Below are 20,447 nucleotides of genomic sequence, written 5' to 3' on the forward strand. Positions count from 1 at the left end.
AGGTTGAATTGGATTGTGAGGTGGATGCCTCAGGTGTTTGCACTCTAAAACCACCCCTGTACTGAGGTTCTCGAAAGGATCCTCTGTATTGCATGGTATCCAGAGCACCCATGGCTTTAGCGGTGTCTGAGTCTTTTTTCACCTTTTCAATGGCCGTATCAACTTCAGGGCCAAAAAGCTGTTTTTGGTCCTGCATATATTAAGGAAAGCCTGTCGAATTTCAGGCTTAAACCCTGACGACCGAAGCCATGCATGTCTCCGAATAGTAACAGCGGTATTGATTGTCCTAGTTGCTGTGTCTGCTAAATCTAGGGCTGATCTAATTTGGTTATTAGTAATAGCCTGCCCTTCCTCAACTATTTGTTGTGCCCTTTTTTGTTGGTCTTTGGGGAGATGTTGGACAATATCTTTCATCTCGTCCCAGTGGGCTCTATCATACCTAGCCAATAGTGCTTGGGAGTTGGCTATACTCCACTGGTTGGCTGCTTGCGATGTTACTCTTTTGCCAGCAGCATCAAATTTCCTACTCTCCTTGTCCGGTGGTGGTGCATCACCAGGTGACTGGAGTTGGCCCTCTTTCTAGTTGCACTTACAACTACAGAATTAGGTGGCAGTTGTTGTGTAATGAATGCCGGATCAGAGGGAGGTGGTTTATACTTTTCTCCACCCTGGGAGTAAATATCCTGGCTTTGACTGGCTCTTGAAATATCTGATGTGCGTGCTTTAACGTGCCTGGAGGCATGGGAAGGTAATGGTACGTAGTGTGTGTGGAGGATAATGTGTTGAATAGAAAATCATCCTCGAAGGGCTCGGTGTGCATGGCGACATTGTGGTATGATGCTGCCCTAGCCAGAACCTAAGTGTATCCAGTGCTATCTTCTGGTGGTGATGGTTAGGAAGGATAGCAGTCTGGGCTGTTATCCGGAATGGGATCTGGATCAGAGATCCACTGGATCCACATTGTCTTGTTGTGAATCTAAAGAATGCACAGGAGACTGTGCAGGTGTAGGAGTAGTAGGTGGCGATACAAGCAGGTGAGGAGACTGAGGAGGTGAAAATTGTGGAGGTGTTTAGGCCTTGGCACTTTAGCTGGTGGCTGATCAGTGTCCAATTGTCCTTGAAAGGCCAGCTTCCTCTTAGGCTTCAGAGGAGGTGCAGTTATGATCTTGCCAGTGTCCTTGTGAATGTGAATTCTGGCTTGCCTTTCATCAATGTCCTCCATCTGTGTGTGTTCCTCCGAAAATGTATGGCTTTCTTTAAGTACTTTTGAAAGTCCATGCTCCTCTGTGTAACTTGGTCTTTTTGGCTCCGAAGCAGGTTTTCTCGGGATCGAAAGGCCGGGAGTGGATGTTGGCCTTGGCTCCGAAAGCGATTTTCGAGGCTTCGACTCGAAGGGTTGGTGGTGTTTGCGCCTGTTTCTAAGCCAGTGCTTCGGCTCGAGTCTGAAGGCTTTGGTGACGTGGCCTTTTTCGGTGCCCAAGATGTTGCTTGGTCACTGAAGGTCTTTTTGCAGGTTGAACCATGGCCTTTCGACAGTGGCGTTCCCGAGGCCTTATGTTCGGGCTTGGTTGGGACAGGGGCAGGCGTACTCTAGTGCTGTCCTGCCGTGACTGGTTTGTCCTCCTCGGCCTCCTGCTCAGAATCGGACCCTTTGGCGGAGACTGAGGTGTGCATGATCTCCTCTTCCTCTATGTCGAGACGTTCAGTGCTTTTCGACGCCATTTCCAACCATCGTGCTCTTCTGTCTCGTAGAGTCTTCTTCGAACGGATCTGCATGCCTCACAACGATCCTCTCGATGGTCTGGAGAGAGACAGAGATTACAGACAAGATCTTGGTCTGTATATGGAAATTTGGCGTGGCACCGGGGACAAAAGTGAAATGGGGTCCGGTCCACGAGGCTTCCACGCGGTTGCCCCAACCAGGCCCAAGTTGGGCGCGAGTGCCCCGAATGGTGAGTAAAGATGTTAGATCCGACGGTACCAAAGTGTTGATGAGAGATGATAAGCAATTGAAACAATACCAATGAGAATTAGAGAGTTTTAGAACTTTTCTGACTCGAACTACCGGAGCTAAAAGAAACGCGTCCGAACCCAATGGCGGAAAGAAAACAATCTAACATGGAGTCGATGCCCATGAGCAATGGAGCTGAAGAGGAGGAGTGACTCGAAAACACTTCTTCGAAGAAAAACAACTTGTAACACTCCGAGCCCAACACTAGATGGCAGAATATGCATAGTATGTGTATCTGCAGCTACACATGCCATCGAACATATATATACACGTGTGTGTGTGTATATATATGGAAAATGTCACTTACCCGGTGTACATCTGTTCGTGGCATTAGTCGCTGCAGATTCACATGCTGTGCACATCCCGCCATCTGGTGTTGGGCTCGGAGTGTTACAAGTTGTTTTTCTTCGAAGAAGTCTTTTCGAGTCACGAGACCGAGGGACTCCTCCCATTTCGACTCCATTGCGCATGGGCATCAACTCCATCTTAGATTGATTTCCCCGCAGAGGGTGAGGTAGGAGTTGTGTATGCTAGTAATAGTGCCCATGCAATGGAGTGAATGCGTATGTACATAATGAAGTTTTAAGTAATATATTTACAAATGTACAAATGTTTAAGATCTACTTCTAAACGGCTACAGGCTCCCGGGGAGGCGGGTGGGCGCATGTGAATCTGCAGCGACTAATGCCACGAACAGATGTACACTGGGTAAGTGACATTTTCCGTTCGATGGCATGTGTAGCTGCAGATACACATGCTGTGCATGGACTAATAAGCAGCTATCTCCCCAAAAAGCGGTGGTTCAGCCTGTAGGAGTTGAAGTAGTTTGAAATAATGTTCTTAGTACAGCTTGACCTACTGTTGCCTGTTGTGCAGTTAACACATCTAGACCATGTTGCTGCCTTACATATTTCGTTCATTGGAATATTTCCTAGAAAGGCCATGGTAGCACCTTTCTTTCTGGTTGAGTGTGCCTTTGGTGTAATAGGCAGTTCTCTTTTAGCTTTAAGATAGCAGGTTTGAATGCACTTAACTATCCATCTAGCAATGCCTTGTTTTGAAATAGGATTTCCTGTATGAGGTTTTTGAAAGGCAATAAATAGTTGTTTTGTCTTTCGAATTAGTTTTGTTCTGTCAATGTAGTACATTAGTGCTCTTTTGATGTCTAATGTATGTAGTGATCTTTCAGCTACCGAATCTGGCTGTGGGAAGAACACTGGTAATTCTACCGTTTGATTCAAGTGGAACGGTGAGATTACTTTTGGTAAAAATTTTGGATTGGTCCGTAGAACAACTTTATTTTTGTGTATTTGAATAAATGGTTCTTGAATGGTAAATGCTTGAATCTCACTCACTCTTCTTAGAGATGTGATGGCAATTAAAAATGCAACTTTCCACGTTAAGTATTGCATTTCACAAGAGTGCATGGGCTCAAAAGGTGGACCCATGAGTCGTGTTAAGACAATGTTGAGGTTCCATGAAGGAACTGGTGGTGTTCTTGGTGGTATAATTCTCTTTAGGCCTTCCATAAATGCTTTTATGACTGGTATCCTAAATAATGAAGTTGAGTGCGTAATTTGCAGGTAAGCTGAAATTGCCGTAAGATGTATTTTAATGGAAGAGAAAGCTAGTTTAGATTTTTGCAAATGTAGTAAGTATCCTACTATCTCTTTTGCAGATGCGTGTAAGGGTTGAATTTGATTATTATGGCAGTAATAAACAAATCTTTTCCACTTATTTGCATAACAGTGTCTAGTGGTAGGTTTTCTAGCCTGTTTTATGACCTCCATACATTCCTGTGTGAGGTCTAAGTGCCCGAATTCTAGGATTTCAGGAGCCAAATTGCTAGATTCAGCGATGCTGGATTTGGATGTCTGATCTGTTGTTTGTGTTGTGTTAACAGATCTGGTCTGTTTGGCAGTTTGATATGAGGTACTACTGAAAGGTCTAGTAGTGTTGTGTACCACGGTTGCCTTGCCCATGTTGGTGCTATTAGTATGAGTTTGAGTTTGTTTTGACTCAACTCGTTTACTAGATATGGAAGAAGTGGGAGAGGGGGAAAAGCGTATGCAAATATCCCTGACCAGTTCATACATAGTGCATTGCCCTGAGACTGATGTTGTGGGTACCTGGTTGCGAAGTTTTGGCATTTTGAGTTTTCTTTTGTTGCAAATAGATCTATTTTTGGCATTCCCCACATTTCAAAGTAAGTGTTCAGTATTTGGGGGTGAATTTCCCATTCGTGGATCTGTTGGTGATCCCGAGAGAGATTGTCTGCTAACTGATTCTGAATCCCTGGAATAAATTGTGCTATTAGGCGAATGTGGTTGTGAATCGCCCAATGCCATATTTTTTGTGTTAGGAGACACAACTGTGTCGAGTGTGTTCCTCCTTGTTTGTTTAGGTAATACATTGTTGTCATGTTGTCTGTTTTGACAAGAGTGTATTTGTGGGTTAATATGGGTTGAAATGCTTTCAGAGCTAGAAACACCGCTAACAGTTCTAAGTGGTTTATATGAAACTGTTTTTGCTGAATGTTCCATTGTCCTTGGATGCTTTGCTGACTGAGGTGTGCTCCCCACCCTGTCATGGATGCATCTGTTGTTATTACGCATTGTGGCACTGGGTCTTGAAAAGGCCGCCCTTGGTTTAAATTTATACTGTTCCACCATTGAAGCGAGATGTATGTTTGGCAGTCTATCAACACCAGATCTAGAAGTTGACCCTGTGCTTGTGACCACTGTGATGCTAGGCACTGTTGTAAGGGCCGCATGTGCAACCTTGCGTTTGGGACAATGGCTATGCATGAGGACATCATGCCTAGCTGTTTCATTACTAATTTGACCTGTATCATCTGGTTTGGATACATGGCTTGTATTACATTTTGGAATGTTTGGACTCTTTGTGGACTTGGAGTGGCAATCCCTTTTACTGTGTTGATTGTTGCTCCTAGTTATTGCTGTGTTTGACACGGCAGAATGTGTGACTTTGAGTAATTGATTGAAAAACCTAGTTTGTGTAGGGTTTCTATGACGTAATTTGTGTGTCGTGAACACTGTTTTTGCGTGTTGGTTTTGATTAACCAATCGTCTAGGTACGGGAACACATGTATTTGCTGCCTTCTGATATGTGCAGCTACTACTGCTAGACATTTTGTAAAAACTCTTGGTGCAGTTGTTATTCCGAATGGCAACACTTTGAATTGGTAATGTATCCCTTGGAATACAAACCTTAGGTACTTTCTGTGTGAAGGATGTATTGGTATATGGAAATATGCATCCTTTAGATCTAGTGTTGTCATGTAGTCTTGTTGTTTGAGCAGTGGGATTACTTCTTGTAATGTAACCATGTGAAAGTGGTCTGATTTGATGTATGTATTTAATATTCTGAGATCTAGTATAGGTCTTAGAGTTTTGTCTTTTTTGGGTATTAGAAAGTACAGTGAGTAAACTCCTGTGTTTAGTTCTTGTTTTGGTACTAATTCTATTGCGTCTTTTTGGAGCAATGCTTGAATTTCTAATCCTAGAAGATTTATATGTTGTTTCGACATACTGTGTGTTTTCGGTGGGACTGTTGGAGGGAATTCTCGAAATTCTATGCAATAACCATACTGGATAATTGCTAGTACCCAAGTATCTGTTGTTATCTCCTCCCAATGTTTGTAAAATTGGCTTAATCTTACCCCCACAGGTGTTATGTGATGGGGATGGGTGACTTGTGAGTCACTGTTTATTTTGAGGACTTTTGGGGCTTTGGAATTTTCCTCTACCTCTTTGGAATTGTCCCCCTCTATATTGCCCCCGAAAACTTCCCCGCTGATATTGGCTTTGGTAAGTGGGCCTTGTTTGTGATGTTGTGGTGTCTGTAGGTTGTCCTCGAAACCCTCCCCTAAAAGGTGTTTTGCGAAAGGTGCCTCTGCTCTGCGGGGAGTAGAGTGCGCCCATGGCTTTTGCCGTATCAGTGTCCTTCTTGAGTTTCTCAATAGCAGTGTCGACTTCCGGCCCAAACAACTGCTGTTCATTAAATGGCATATTTAGCACGGCTTGTTGAATTTCTGGCTTGAGACCTGACGTGCGGAGCCATGCGTGCCTTCTTAATGTTATTGCAGTATTTACTGTCCTTGCAGCCGTATCTGCTGCATCCATTGAAGACCGTATCTGATTATTAGAGATACTTTGTCCTTCTTCCACCACTTGTTGTGCTCTTTTTTGGAACTCCTTGGGTAAGTGTTCTATCAAATGTTGAATCTCATCCCAGTGCGCTCTGTCATATCTTGCCAAAAGCGCTTGTGAATTGGCAATGCGCAATTGGTTTGCTGCTTGTGCTGCAACCCTTTTGCCTGCAGCATCAAATTTGCGACTCTCTTTGTCTGGAGGTGGTACGTCTCCCGAGGTATGAGAGTTTGCTCTCTTACGAGCTGTCCCGACAACTACTGAGTCTGGAGTTAACTGCGTTGTAATATAAACAGGATCTGTTGGCGGTGGCTTGTATTTTTTCTCCAGTCTTGGAGTTATGGCTCGGACTTTAACAGGATCTTGAAAGATTTGTTTTGAATGCTTTAGCATTCCTGGGAGCATAGGTAGTCTTTGGTACTGGCTATGAGTGGAGGTTAGCGTGTTAAACAAGAAGTCATCATCAATTGGTTCTGAATGCAAGGTGACGTTATGGAAAGCAGCTGCCCTTGCGATCACCTGTGTGTAAGATGTACTGTCCTCAGGAGGGGACGGCCTGGTAGGGTACGAGTCTGGGCTGTTGTCCGATACTGGAGCATCGTAAAGGTCCCATGCATCGGGATCATCTTGACTCATGGCAGTATGAGTCGGGGAGTGCATCAGTGGAGGAGTTGCTACTGGTGATGTGTGCACTGATGGTGGTGGAGAAGGTGGTGGAGTTGTTTTCTTTGCCACCTTTGCTTGTGGCTCCTTGTCCTTTTCGTGAAAGGCAAGTTTTCTTTTTATCTTAATTGGAGGAAGAGTGGTTATCTTCCCTGTGTCTTGATGAATGTGAGCCTCCTTTGAGTATAGTCTGGCTCTACAGCTTGAAGTTCCTCTCCAAATCTATGTTTTTTCATTTGGGAGGCCAATCCTTGTTCCTCTGTATAGGAACCTGTTTTCGGCTCCGAGGCTGGATGTTTCAGAACCAAAGTTTTTTCGGAGGTCTTTTTAGGCTTCGAAGAAACCTTTGTAATTTTCGGCGTGGTGGTGTCTCGATGCCGAATTTGTTCGGTGCCGCTGTGATGGTGCCGAAATTTCTCAGAGCCGATGTCTCGGGTCCAAGATTGCTGTGTGGCAGTATCTCGACCGGAGTCGGATGACTTCGACACCAGCGTGCCCTTTTTTGGTGCCTTGGCTCAGTCACCGCTTGTTTGGGTTAAGCCATGGCCTGTTGGCGGTGGCGTCCCCTGGGCTTTTGTTGACTTCTCGTGAGTCCTATGTTTCGATGTCTTATTCACGGTTTTCGGCGTTTCTTCGGCCTCGAGCTCTTCCGAGTCCGACTCTTGGATAGAGAAAGCTTCCTCTTCTTCCTCGAAACGCTCTTGTTCTGTCGGCGTCGACGCCATCTGCAGTCTTCTGGCTCTTCGGTCTCTTAACGTCTTTCTGGACCGAAACGCTCGACAGGCCTCACAAGTATCTTCCTTGTGCTCTGGGGACAAGCACATGTTACAGACCAGATGCTGATCCGTATACGGATACTTGTTATGGCATTTTGGACAGAAGCGGAATGGGGTCCGTTCCATCAGCCTTGAATTCACACGTGGCCGGGCCGACCAGGCCCCGACGGGGGATCGAAAAAACCCCGAAGGGCCACCGGAACTCTTCTAAATTCGGTGTCGATCTGTTGTAACTAACCTGATACCGAACGCAAAGAATACAGACGTCTTTTCCGAGATTCTAACTAACTTTCCGACCCGAAACACGGAGCGAAAAGGAACACGTCCGAACCCGATGGCGGAAAAAAAACAATCTAAGATGGAGTCGACGCCCATGCGCAATGGAGTCGAAATGGGAGGAGTCCCTCCGTCTCGTGACTCGAAAAGACTTCTTTGAAGAAAAACAACTTGTAACACTCCGAGCCCAACACCAGATGGCGGGATGTGCACAGCATGTGTATCTGCAGCTACACATGCCATAGAACATATATATATATATATATATATATATATATATATCTGCATCCTGGCCACCACGTATCATTTCATCAAGTGAGGCCATGTGGTATTTTGGACAAGGCTGCAAGATTTTTCTGGCCATATCTGATAAAACATGGGGTATATGCACAGAAGGCACACTGCATTCAAGGACCTTAAGGTCAAACTAGCCGAAGATATACATCTCTTTCAGAAGTCATCAATTTATTTTTTGAATGTCAATCTAGAGGATTGGTTGGAAAGCATTAGGAGTGACACTAGTTGTCAAAGCCTGTACTTTGCTAGAAAATCTGGATCACCAAAAGCCTGTCTGTAACCTGGTAAAAGGTCGACTGACTGGTGTGCCCAAGCATGGCTGGCAACATAAGTAACGTCAATTGTGGCTCAGAATAAGTTGGACCTGGTTGAAGATTCTGAGTTAACAGGCTTCCCTTGGTTTAAACTGAAGGAAACTGAAAATCAAACTTGTGCTGCCATTCGTACAACTACTATGAAATAAGTGGTTTCTTCCACTGGTAGTGTTGGCTGTGAGTCAAGTTCAGTCTCTGCGGCTGTATCAACCCTCTGACATTTTGTTGAGGGGGAAGAAGGATGTCCACCTCCTTATTAGAGTCTTGAGGAACATTTTGCATTCCCCGAATGTCATCCGAGTCAGACACAAATAAGGCTTCCAGTCTCTGATAGTACGGACGTTGAGGCTTAGGGTTAGCATTTAGTTGTGCCTTAGTGATTACATAGCGTGACATACCTGGTGTGAGCAGACAACAGCTTAGGGTTAGATACCAGAGCCAGGATAGAGTTCTGGGCTGGTGTCAGCATGGCAGAAACTTGTGGGGACCATGGGGCTGGAGAGGAATGATGAACCACTGCAGGATCAGGCCTAGGACTCAGTTGGTGCCAAGGGAGGGCCTGCCAGTGGAAGTTCAACTGGAGCCCACAGCAGCTCCTTGGGACACGAGCATCTTAAAAAGCTACAGCATGACCTTGGTAAAGGCAACAGTTTGCTGTGGGGTTGATGATGGCTTGGGAAATTCAGGGTGTGTGTGGGCTAACAGTGGGACTGGGACAGGTTTGGAAGGCACTTACAGTGTATGACCCTTGGATTATTGTCTTTGTGCCTTGTCATCTGATTTTGAGGGGTTGGACTGTCATGTTTGGCAATATAGTTTCATCTCCCGCTTCTCCATCACTTTTAGGCGTATAAAGATACATTTAACGCACAACTTCACATCGTGACCGGAACCCAAGCACCAAATGCACGTCATGCTGGGGAGTCTTTGTCTCTGACACAAAGTTGGGAGTGGAGCTCTGGATCTGCTTTAAGGTTGCAGAAAAAAGGAAGAGAAGTTCACGTGCAAAGATGGCATTTACAGGCAGCTCTGCTCCACCAATTCCAGGTAGGCACAGTCATCAGAGAAGTATTGCTGAGAAAATTCCTTCCCTTGATCCAGTCTAGTGGCTGGGGATATTCTTAAGGTGAGCAACCTGCTGTTAAGTATCCTTCACAAACAAATGATGATTAACGCCAATTCTCTACCTTAAAATCTACAGAATAGAAGAGAACCAACCACTAATATGGGCAACTTCTCACCATGCCAAAAAATATATATTTGTTTCTTATATTTTGCACATTTCTGTTGGAACTATGGCCTATAAATTATAACGTATTACATGCACTATCCATATTTCTTTCCTTAACCCTGGTCTCTGACCAGCAGGAGCATAGGACAAATACTCATGCCTACCTGGGGTGTAGATAATTAACATGATATGGTTTCACAGATGATGGCACTGTTAGTGGGGTCAAATGCATGCAAAATATGTGCCAAAGTAGTCTTGCCTTGCTGTCCGTATACAGATAGTTTTAATGGTCTGCAAGGAGGCCCAACAATTTATTTCAGTTCATAGAATCATGTAAAGAATATCAAAATTAATATAACTGTAAACTACATTAAAGGGTCTTGACAGATGAAGGCAATCTGCTAAATTACAGTGTACTCTGTCTCAATTAAGAGTGTGTCTTAATAGTGCACTATTTCCTCCTGCTTCTATTTATTTAGAGAGACATCCATCTCTCTAAATACTCGAAAGAGAATCTTACCTTTAAACGATCTCCATTACCATTACCATCAACAATGCATTCATTACCCCTGTACACCAGTTCTGAAGTGAGTATTAACTTGTCTGTCGTGGCAATAGCTCCCATGGATATACGACTACTGTACCCCCTGAATCTGGATTCCTCAATGGCCCACTAATAGGGAGCAGAAGCACCCAATTCTAAATTTTACTTCCAGTACAAAAACAAATCTAAATTTCTTCTTTTTTCAAGAGGAGCGTGTAAATGCATGTAGTGAGGTGAACTGCTTCTTGGCATCAGATAAGAGTTATGGGTGTGGAATGTTGCTTGTCCAGGTGCCCACATGAGGGCCCTGGAGACTGAAGTCCTCTGAAGAAAGGTGAAAACTTCATAAATTCTGTGACTGGGTGTAGTTAAGTAGGTTGTGGAGGTCTAGGTTGTTGATGAGTTGTTGGTTGATTATCTCCTCTATTATTTTGACTGTTTACAGGAGTAGATGAATGGAAGTTGCTCAGTCTCACTTTGTGTCCATCCCATCAATAATCTCTCCCCAGACTCTCAACAGTGCATTGCTGTGATGAATGTGATGCTACCTGAGAATTAGTACGAAATATGTGTGCACAAAAAAAGTTAAAAGGACCATGTAAAAGACAACGTGTACAAGCCTAGTAACAGGTTTCGGAACTAGCATAAACACTGTTATTAAACACACTTTCTTGTTTGTGCCTTAAGATTAAAAAAGTAGAAACTAGCATAAATACTGAAATTACACAGACTTTCATGTTCATGCCTTAGAGTAAAAACGTAAAGAGACTGACCTGGACTGCTGCTTTGAGACAACTGCTGAGCTGCAATAAACATGTTTGCAGATGACTCCAGGAACTGCAAAAATAGTAAAACAATCATCATCAGCAAACATCTTTCTGGCGATACTCCATTTACATGCAGATTTCTAACCACCTTGAGCACCTCCAGGCACACAGAGGATCTGGAAAAGTTAAAAGAGCTCTCCTGTGCCAGATAGCATCATGGATATGACTCTGGTGCTGCTTCCTCCTCTGTGCTTGGGTGTTCATATTTGTTTTTTTCCCCACTCCACAGGATTTTTTTATACATGAAAAACATTTTGAAAGTCAGTGAACCTTTACCAACTCCTAAAATCGGTTCTGAATTTTTCACAGTTCGTAATTTGGAAGGAGTGTGTTGGGGCGTCTCTTCCAAATTGCAAATGTGTACCATAGGTACCAATTATTTTTACCCAGAATTTCAATCGCAAACTACTGAAAGGTTACCAACTCCCAAGATGGCGCGGTAACGAGAGCTGTGCAAGACACCTAAACTATACTGTGCAAAAAGAAAGAAAGGGGGTCTTGGACCCTTTCCCCAATGTGGAGTGAGGGGAGCCAATGCGATCACTTCCAATTCTCTCTGAAACATTATTTTCTTTTTCAATGCAGTTTTGTTTCCTTACAAAAAAAGTACTGGGCTCAGTTTAAAGAACAAAAAACTTTTGTTAATTAAAATCAATCAAGACATGGGAGTCTTGCAAGCCCTTATCCCTGATATTTTGACTAATAAGAGAAAGTAGTAACTTAGGACCTACCTAATGAATATTAATTGCAACTCACTCCGAAGCCTTACTTTACAAACAACTCTAATAGACATAGGTTAGTTCGCAAAATACGTTTGTGGTTACAAATTGCACCCGTTTTTGCAACCAGAACAACGGTACACCTGGCTCCAACTTGGAACCCTATTATAAACGTTGCAAGGCTACTCTTCAAAACACGGAGGCATAAGGGCAGTGAGGAATCTTCATGTAAATAGTAAATTTACTGGAAAAAACATTACCAAAGGTAAGTAACTTATTGTTCTGATGGATACTTCTACCTGAAGATTCCTCACCCCCCGAATCATTACCTAAACAGTACTCCCAAGTAGGTAGGTTAGAGGAAAGTGTTTAACTATGAAGTCTTGCATCACAGACCTTGCAAATTGGCCATCTATGTGGACCTCAGAGTTAAGGTAGGAATGCCTGGCGAAGATGTGGATTGAAGCCACTTCACGAGCCAATGGATGCCTATACAACACTGAAGAAGTGCCCTTTGCCATGGGCCATGATGCACTCAGATGGCTCATTCTTTACAAGGGTGTAGATGATCTAATCAGAGGTCAATCCATAGGAAAGCTGTCTGCTTCTGAATCACACCGCCCTTCTTTGACCCACTGTAGACAAGGTAAAGCTGTTCATTGAGGTGATGTTCTAGACTCCTTCACACCTTCGGAAGGAAGCCCTCATCAGAAGCACTAGCTTGCTCGGGAAGAAATAATTAAAAAGTGGCTGCATAGACAAAACTTTCAGCTCACTAACACGGCAAGCTGAGGTGATGGTAATCAGCCAAAAAATCTTAAGTTTGAGAAGTTATAAGGCACGGTTAGTGGGCTCGAATGGTGAACCTATTGGAAATGTGAGCACCAGATTCAAGCCACTCTACGACACAAAAAAGCTATGGATGAGCACTGCATGGCTCTGGACAGAATGCACCCTTGCAAATCACCATACCAAGCTTTAGCGTTTCAATTCTTACCTTAGCACACACAATAAACATGCATGTGTGCTGGAGGCATTATGGTAACAAAGACTGAGAGATCCGTGTTAACTACAGTCAGCTCACAGTCTGTGGAGTACTGATAATAGTGGCAGGGAGGTAATTTTAAAATCAGAACAGACCTCGTTACCTGTGAGGGAGGGAATCCTATCGGCCTCTCCAATGTTTTCTAAATAAACCAGCCACTCACACGGAACCAGGTCTTTTGCACATCCATTTGAGACATGGATTTTGCGTATGTGTACCTTACTTGTGTGTCTAAAGAAGGTGCGTGAATGTTTAAGCTACTGCTGTGGCCACACTAGATTCCATTTAGGAGTTGTTGGATTCAAGCAGTAACTAAGATGGTGGACTGGAGCGAGAGCTTGACAGCATATCGAACTGCAGGGCTTCCCCCAAGAACATTTCAAGACTCCATTATAGTGGGCCAGATTGAGGACTGTTAAAGAGAGGAGACAGAAGGACCCCTTTGAAGATAGATAGTTTTCCCGTGACCTTTTCTGGCCCATTTTTTCTGGGAGGGCTATCTCTTACAGGTTAACAGGTGGTTAGGTGGGCAGCTTCCCTTGAGTTTGTACTCATTTTGAGATGCTTCTGACAGGAGATTCCCAGCTGCATCCAATCTTCCTGATCACACTTTGGCTGATCAGTCAGAGTGTAATAAACCAACTGCTCAGGAGGGATATGAGAGTTTTCCTTGCATGACTCAGGCAATGAAGAAGCCAAGACAATCTGACCCAAAGAAGCAGGTTTGTAGCAGGGTCAAATTCGCACCACTATGTGAGGATGAACTCCCAGAGACCTTTAAACCCCACTACAGCATGACATCTGTAGCCAGGAAGTATCTGAGACATTAAAAGTGCAAGTCCCCCAACGAATACCAAGTGCCACAAGAAGCAAACTCTTTAGGAAAGGATAGGTGGGCCCAGTTCAAGCAGCATCTTTCCCATCCTGAAATAACCCCATAATGCATTATTCAGGCGAATCCCTAGAACATTCCAGCAGCGGAGGTAGCAGTGTTGTCCCATGACAGTAGTCTAGGCGAGAAATTTGAAATGACCAGCAACAAACGGATAGCAAGAATGCCTTGAGGGCCAAGATGATCACCTGCAGTTTAAACAGGTTCTCAAGGACAATGAGATAATCTCCTCAACCGCAGGAGGAAGCATATGTCACCACCTGGACCCCTGCTAATGGAAGGCTGAAGGGTATGTTCTGAGATGCATGTTTTGGTGTCAGTCACCAATGCATGCCCTGAGCTGTCTGTGTGGAGATCTGTCATAAGCCTTGGTGTTGAGCCAACTGAAAAAGGGGACACCACTGAAGAAACATGAATGTGCCACTGAATGTGGGGCACAAGCAAGATACAGGAAGCAAGCAGCTCCGAAAGTCACAGGAATGACACGGCCTAAAGATAAGTCACCTCATGAAACAACAGAATTATAACCTTATTACTACAATCTTGTCCAGACACTGAGTGTGACCGTAGCCAGATCCACCCCAAAACGGAGGTGGTGTTGTATGGGCAGTAATTGAGCCTTTGGGTAGCTGATGGAAAAACCCAATTTGTCTAGTAGGGAGATCATGCTCTGGAGATAATCTGACATAAGCTGCAGTGAACCTGCCTTCAACAGCCAATCATAAAGATAGGGGAATTGGTGCATTCCCAGCAATCCAAGATATGCCAGAACCATCAACATGATCTTGAGGAAGACACAAGGCACTCACTCACTATGAGTGAGTGGAAACCCAGTCCTACAGGTCAAGGGACACCATTCAGTCTCTGACTCTCATACTATCGAGTGGAGTAGAGGGAAACAAATAATTGTGCAGAGTCGAAGAGGAGGAAGCAGGCCCACCAGCTCTCAGGTGAAGGGTGACTACAAATAACTTGGAGTCACCTAGGGCCAGACAATGGCATCAGGCATCCTGGTGCTTCACCCTAGGAGAAGAAGCAGACCTGTCTTCTGCAGCCAGAATGTGGACTAAGACTGAAAGAAGGTCTTATTCTCTAAAGACAAGGGCAACTCTAAAACCTCAGGTGCATTGCTCATAGTGCTATCAATTAGGCATAGTGCTATCAATTAGGCATTATCCATTGTGAGGGGACCAGAATGCCTACTGGCATTATGTAGGGCCAGATAAACACCCCTTTTCGCATCAGAGGGGCGATGAGTGTGGAGGAAAGGGTGCGATCACCCTCACCACAACAAAATTAGACATCTGAAGAATCAGAACTGAAACAAAATTCTCATCGTAAGTGTGCAAAGTGTTAAGCCTGAAGTAATGGCACGTAAAGAAGCTCATTATGTAAAGTAGTCTTAATTGTGTGTTGACCAAAATGCCTTGGTTTGGGGAAATTTCAATCATTTTGTTGCCCAGTCCAAAGTTGGCACTTGCAGGACTGGCCATGGCACCAGTGGCAGAATAACCTGCAAGGTATTTAATGAACAAATGTGAGCCTGTCAGCCCTGGAGTGTATCAAGGATAAAAGAGAAGTTGGCTGGAATAAGGACTGTGATCTGGGGTGCAGATGAAGGTCCCTGAGCACAAAGGTGCACCGGATGGAGCCAAATGGGGACAATACATGCCTAGAAAAGCCTGGGAGAAAGCTGCTCCTTAATCAGGGGCAGTGTCATGGCCTGGAAAACCCAGATGTGGGCACATATGTCACGGAAGAGGGCTTTGGAGCCTGCCACATACCTTACAAGATTAGGATAATCTCTGAAGACAATGCTGTACACATACTCAGTGAATGACACTACCAACTCAACAACCTGTCATAGGAACAACCCTGAGAGGAAGAAGAATCCCTAATAATGTGGTGGTGTGTGTTGACTTCTCTTTTCAGGGAGCCCCTCTCAAAGGACCTACATGTGTGTGAGAATTGGAGTAGTGGTCAATCCTGCAATCATCGTGGGTTCAAGCCATAAAAAGCTTTATTTCCAACTCCTTGATGGCCTTTTTGTGGGTCTCAAATATATAACTGGTTATGAAAGGAGTGGCAGCTCTTAAAACCTGACATTTGGAGGTGTCATGATCCCATAACACTGTAAAGGTCGGGCTTAGTGGAACTATTCCAATGAACTACAGATCTGAATCGAAGCTTGATAGCTGGGTGGCAAAGCCCATCCCTGTACACTTACACTAGTTTCTTGTCCATTTCTTTAATGTGCGGAGCAAGAACAGCTGCTGGCTACAGCATGTGGAGTATTAACTTTGAACTTCTTTAGGTGTTAGAAAGGGGTCATTCCACAATACAGTGAGGGAGTAACGAATCTGCAGTTAGAGTATCTACCAGAAGGAGTGGTACCAAAGGAAAGTAACTTGTTCTTTTAATCAATACTTCTAACTGCAGGGTGCTCACTTTAGAATAAATACCAAAACTTCTTTGCAAGGTGGAGGGTCTGTAGTGTGGACTCAAACCAAAAGTCTTGCAGAATTGAGCAGGCGAAGTGTTCGTCCCACCAGATCTGGAAGTCAATGCAGTAGGGCTTCATGTGCATACGTACTGATTTCCATACTGAAGTCTGGCAGATGTCAAGGACAGGCACCTCTTGCATCAACGAAACGGCTGCAGCCTTGGCCCTGGGATTGCTAATGGGTGTTCTTACTGCTATAGAATGAAGTGAATTTAGAGGAGTGCTTTGGTAAGGTACACAGAGGAATTACGTCAATGATTATGTGATTGCGATGTCAATCTACGGCTATTTGTGAATGCTATGTTTATGAACAGTAAACGTCCTACTGATGAGAACTGTTGTATTGATGTTATGTAACAAGAAAATAATTAAATAAATTTAGACGGATAAAGAAGAAAATCCCATTTGACAGGTTCCATGTCCAAGACAACTCTGATTACTTATAGCATGCTAAGCCATCACATACCTGTTTTGCAAAATTCAATGCATGTGGTTTGGGAAGAACTTAATCATTGCATCATTAGCCAAAGAATAAAAGAGACTTTGGAAGCACTGAGTGCCAAGCTGACATGATCTTAACTTTTCTAACCAATGAGACTCATTTTATGGATCTATTTTATAAAGGAAGAAAGGAATCAAATTTGGCCTAGCCTTGCCTAACAAAGTCTGAACTAACATACTTTCACAGGATCACCAATGATTGGCTTGTATTTCCAGGTGGCCTTTTCTCTCACAACACGAGTCGAGAAATACTTTTCCAATATCTAAAACAATGAGCTCTGTAAGAGCATCACTGTTAGGCAACCAGGCTTCATGCTAAATCCAAGGTTGCAAAATTTCACTGAGTATATTAGTCATAATCTTCCCTGAATGCAAGCGGATGTCTACAGTGTTCAGTTGCCTTCTTGATCACTGAAGGGAAGAAGGCTGAAACATCCCCAGTTGGTTTTACAAAGGAGTAAGGAAAGGATGCTTCTGTGGGACACTTATTTTGAGTTGAAAACCAGCTCCAGTAACTCAATGAGGCAATGGATGGATTCATCAGTATGTTGTCTTTTACATGCGTAGGAAAATAAAGACCTTCTAAATTAGCCATATAAATGGACAGACACGTCCCAAGGAATAAATTCCTTACCTACGGTAACAATAGTTCTGCGATATACTGGCGTCTTATATGGATCAATGTCATCATATCTAGAGGAGCAAATGCAGCTGGAGTATGGGGCCACCTAATGAAGCTGGGAACTATTTTTACTTTCTGGATCCAGTCCGCTGCTGAGCTGAAGGATCTTTGGTCATTAGTATGCATTAGAATCACACTGTATTTCTTTTGTATGATCTCTGCAGAAAGTGATGGGGCACACTTTTTATTTCCTTGTGGGCGAGCCATCAATTGTGCTAAGGTTGGACACTCCACTAATGATAAAGACTGCCAGCGAAACAGGTGCAGCACCCGTCAGTTTCCACAAGGAGGTGTCAATGTGCTAAGCAGTGAGTGAGAGAGCACTGCTGGAAAAGTGGTGCAACTCTTCCACTGGAGGCCGTAACTCCTCACATGACTATTCAAAGCAGACAGCAGAAACACCTTTTTACAGGGCTGACACATATTAAAAAAAGATGATGTTCTTGTGGAGGTCTGAGGTAACCATATTTGTGTTTGTATGTGATTGACAGCTTGGAGTGGGTTATTTTCATCATCTTCTCTTGGGCACCAAAAGAACTCAAAAAAGCACCTCTGCTCTCCACTACCAGTTCTCAGGGGCCCATTATGCTCGGGGAAGATGAAGAGAAAGACACTCATCAGTTATGCAAGGGAAATACTTTTTATCAGGAAAGTGCAGAGCCATAAAAGGCCACAAGGAATAACTCTATAACATTTAAGTCACATTATTTCACAGTGCTGATTCCCACTGTGTAGTTGTGGGTATGTCTGAATTTCCAAAGGAACAGCATTGTTTGTTTTGCTAATAATGTTGTATCTGTTTGACAAATGTTCACAAATCTTCATGAAAACCCCCCTAAGCAGAGCTGAAAATGCAGGGGTTAAAAATACCCCTCCCCCATATTAGTCACTTGGTCTAATATCTGCTCGCACAGTGATTGGCTGGCTGCAACCTGATTAAAAAGTTGCACCCTTCATTACAGGACTTAGGCCCTCATGTCCGGCAGGTAAAAAAGAATAAAGTGGGGCAGAAAAAGGGGTACCATCACATCCTTGACCTTCTTGGGGGTGAGGGTGTGTGCGATGGAGGAAGGCGCACGTGGTCAGAGAGATCGGGCTCAGGGGTCAAATGTTTAAAAATTTTTGGGGGGGCAGGCCTCGATCCCATGTGAGCCAGCTTGGTCTCCCATGTTGTTCCACAAGCTCCCACTCAGTCATGCGGGATGCAAAAAAACAATTTAAAAAATGGAAATGTGGAGTGGGGGTGTATAGCCAGTGGCTCGTTGGTGTGGAGCTGACCTCAGAGACTAACCGCAAAGTCATGGGCAGCAAGGTTTCTCCCCCCGTAGAAGCTTGAACAAAACGTATTACAATACAATATTACTTTAAAATTCTATGCTTAAAATAAAAACTATAGAATTTCACTGAACAAAAATGGTTGAAGTGGAGTTATAAGCAAATAAAGCATTAAGATATTAAACTGCATTAATTAAACCTGAGAATTTCACAGAAAAAGCACTATTTAAAAAAACAAATATACTGAAATTTCTCAGTTATACGTAACAGACTTATGTATAACTTGAACCAGTGTAATGTATTGCTTATGACCTCACATATTATATCACTGACATCAGAAATCTTTAGCGGTGCAAGTTATATTTATGGTAGTTACAAACAAATGACAAATTTGTTTTTTCACATTTCACTGAGCGCGAGAGAGACAGTCATACTGGCACTCCCTGGTGGAGTCTACGTGGCAGCAAAAGACAACACGTTTTGGCTGATACCACAACCTTGCTCATGACCAGTGTGAGCAAGGAGTAGTATTAGGCAAAAAGGTTTGAACACCATCTCACAGAGTGCTGGTATCTGTAAGTATATGTTTGCAGATAATCATCTGGATTTGAGTCACTGGACTGGTGTGCCTGTGCACCCACTGTGCAGAGGCTGCTTCCTGGAAAGTTTCCATTGCTGCTGTGCATGGATACACACTTGCAAAAAGAAATCCAAGGAAAACTGGTGGCGAGTGGGGTTGTGCAGTCTATTACATATATAAACAGAACTCATCAATTTAATAATAACATAATCAACAGCATTCATCAGTCTAGGCACAGAAGCATCCGTGGCTCTATTCCTTGTGATACTTTGTGACTGACTTAGCAGTTTCTGGTCCTGTCTGAAGTCTAGAGATGTATGGATGAGGATTCAGCAGGAAGTATGTCTATTACAAGTTCTCTCGGTCTGCTCAGTCAATAATAGGACAAAGGACGATGCAGCTGTAGATGGTAACAAGAAAGGGGCAGTAGGAACATCTAGAGAAGACCTGCGAGAAGATATACATTTGGCTTTTTTGAAGGTTGTTTTCGGGGCCTTGCCAGCTACTTGGACGCTGGAGTGGTGAACAGAAAGAGAACTCATTTAAGTAGTAATGTTTTTGATACTTATCTAAATCATGTATAAAATATTATAAACCGTTAAGCACAACTGTACACTGCAACATGGACCTAGACAACCAATGCATGTCCACTTACTGAAAAGCAACACTGGATTTGTGTCAAAAAGTACATTCAATATCCAGTAGCATCCATTTTCCCTGTCTGTGGCAATTACAAGCTGACAAAGGTACCTGCGCAATGCGGGTTTTCTTCTGCTGGAATTTACAGAGTCTCAGGATCCTTGCCCCAGACTGGTCACTGAACTGTTCATGAAATGGGTGAAGTAGCTGTACTGATTCGCCGAAGCTATGGAAAAAAAATATTTTTAAGTATGGAATCCTTAATGGATCAGGAACTACGTAGAAACATTATACTGGAGCCTAACATGAGCATGTGATAGGCATTGAAAGGAGAGCATTTCTCAATTTACATAAATTGTTTAGTTTTCTAGTTCCAGTACACTGGACACAACAATAAATTGGAACAGGGAAAAGATCAAAATGATGTTCCTTGTAGGCTGATAGAGTTATAACTTCATAGGATATGACAATGCTCATGAATGCAAGAGAAAAAAAAGAAG

The 20,447-nt window shown here is 43.5% G+C and overlaps 1 protein-coding gene across 1 annotated transcript in view; it reads right to left on the reverse strand.

Moving 5' to 3' along the window:
• The window catches only part of MDN1 (midasin AAA ATPase 1), a 1,740,009-nt gene that overhangs the window by 17,200 nt on the left and 1,702,362 nt on the right, over positions 1-20,447 (reverse strand). The window contains exons 99-100 of the mRNA XM_069235499.1: positions 20,059-20,173; positions 11,058-11,121 (exon numbers count right to left, since the gene is read on the reverse strand). Of these exons, the coding sequence (XP_069091600.1) occupies positions 11,058-11,121; positions 20,059-20,173 (179 nt within the window). The remainder of the gene's footprint in view (positions 1-11,057; positions 11,122-20,058; positions 20,174-20,447) is intronic.

Source organism: Pleurodeles waltl, chromosome 5 (genome assembly GCF_031143425.1).
Source record: "Pleurodeles waltl isolate 20211129_DDA chromosome 5, aPleWal1.hap1.20221129, whole genome shotgun sequence".
Lineage (NCBI taxonomy): Eukaryota > Metazoa > Chordata > Amphibia > Caudata > Salamandridae > Pleurodeles > Pleurodeles waltl.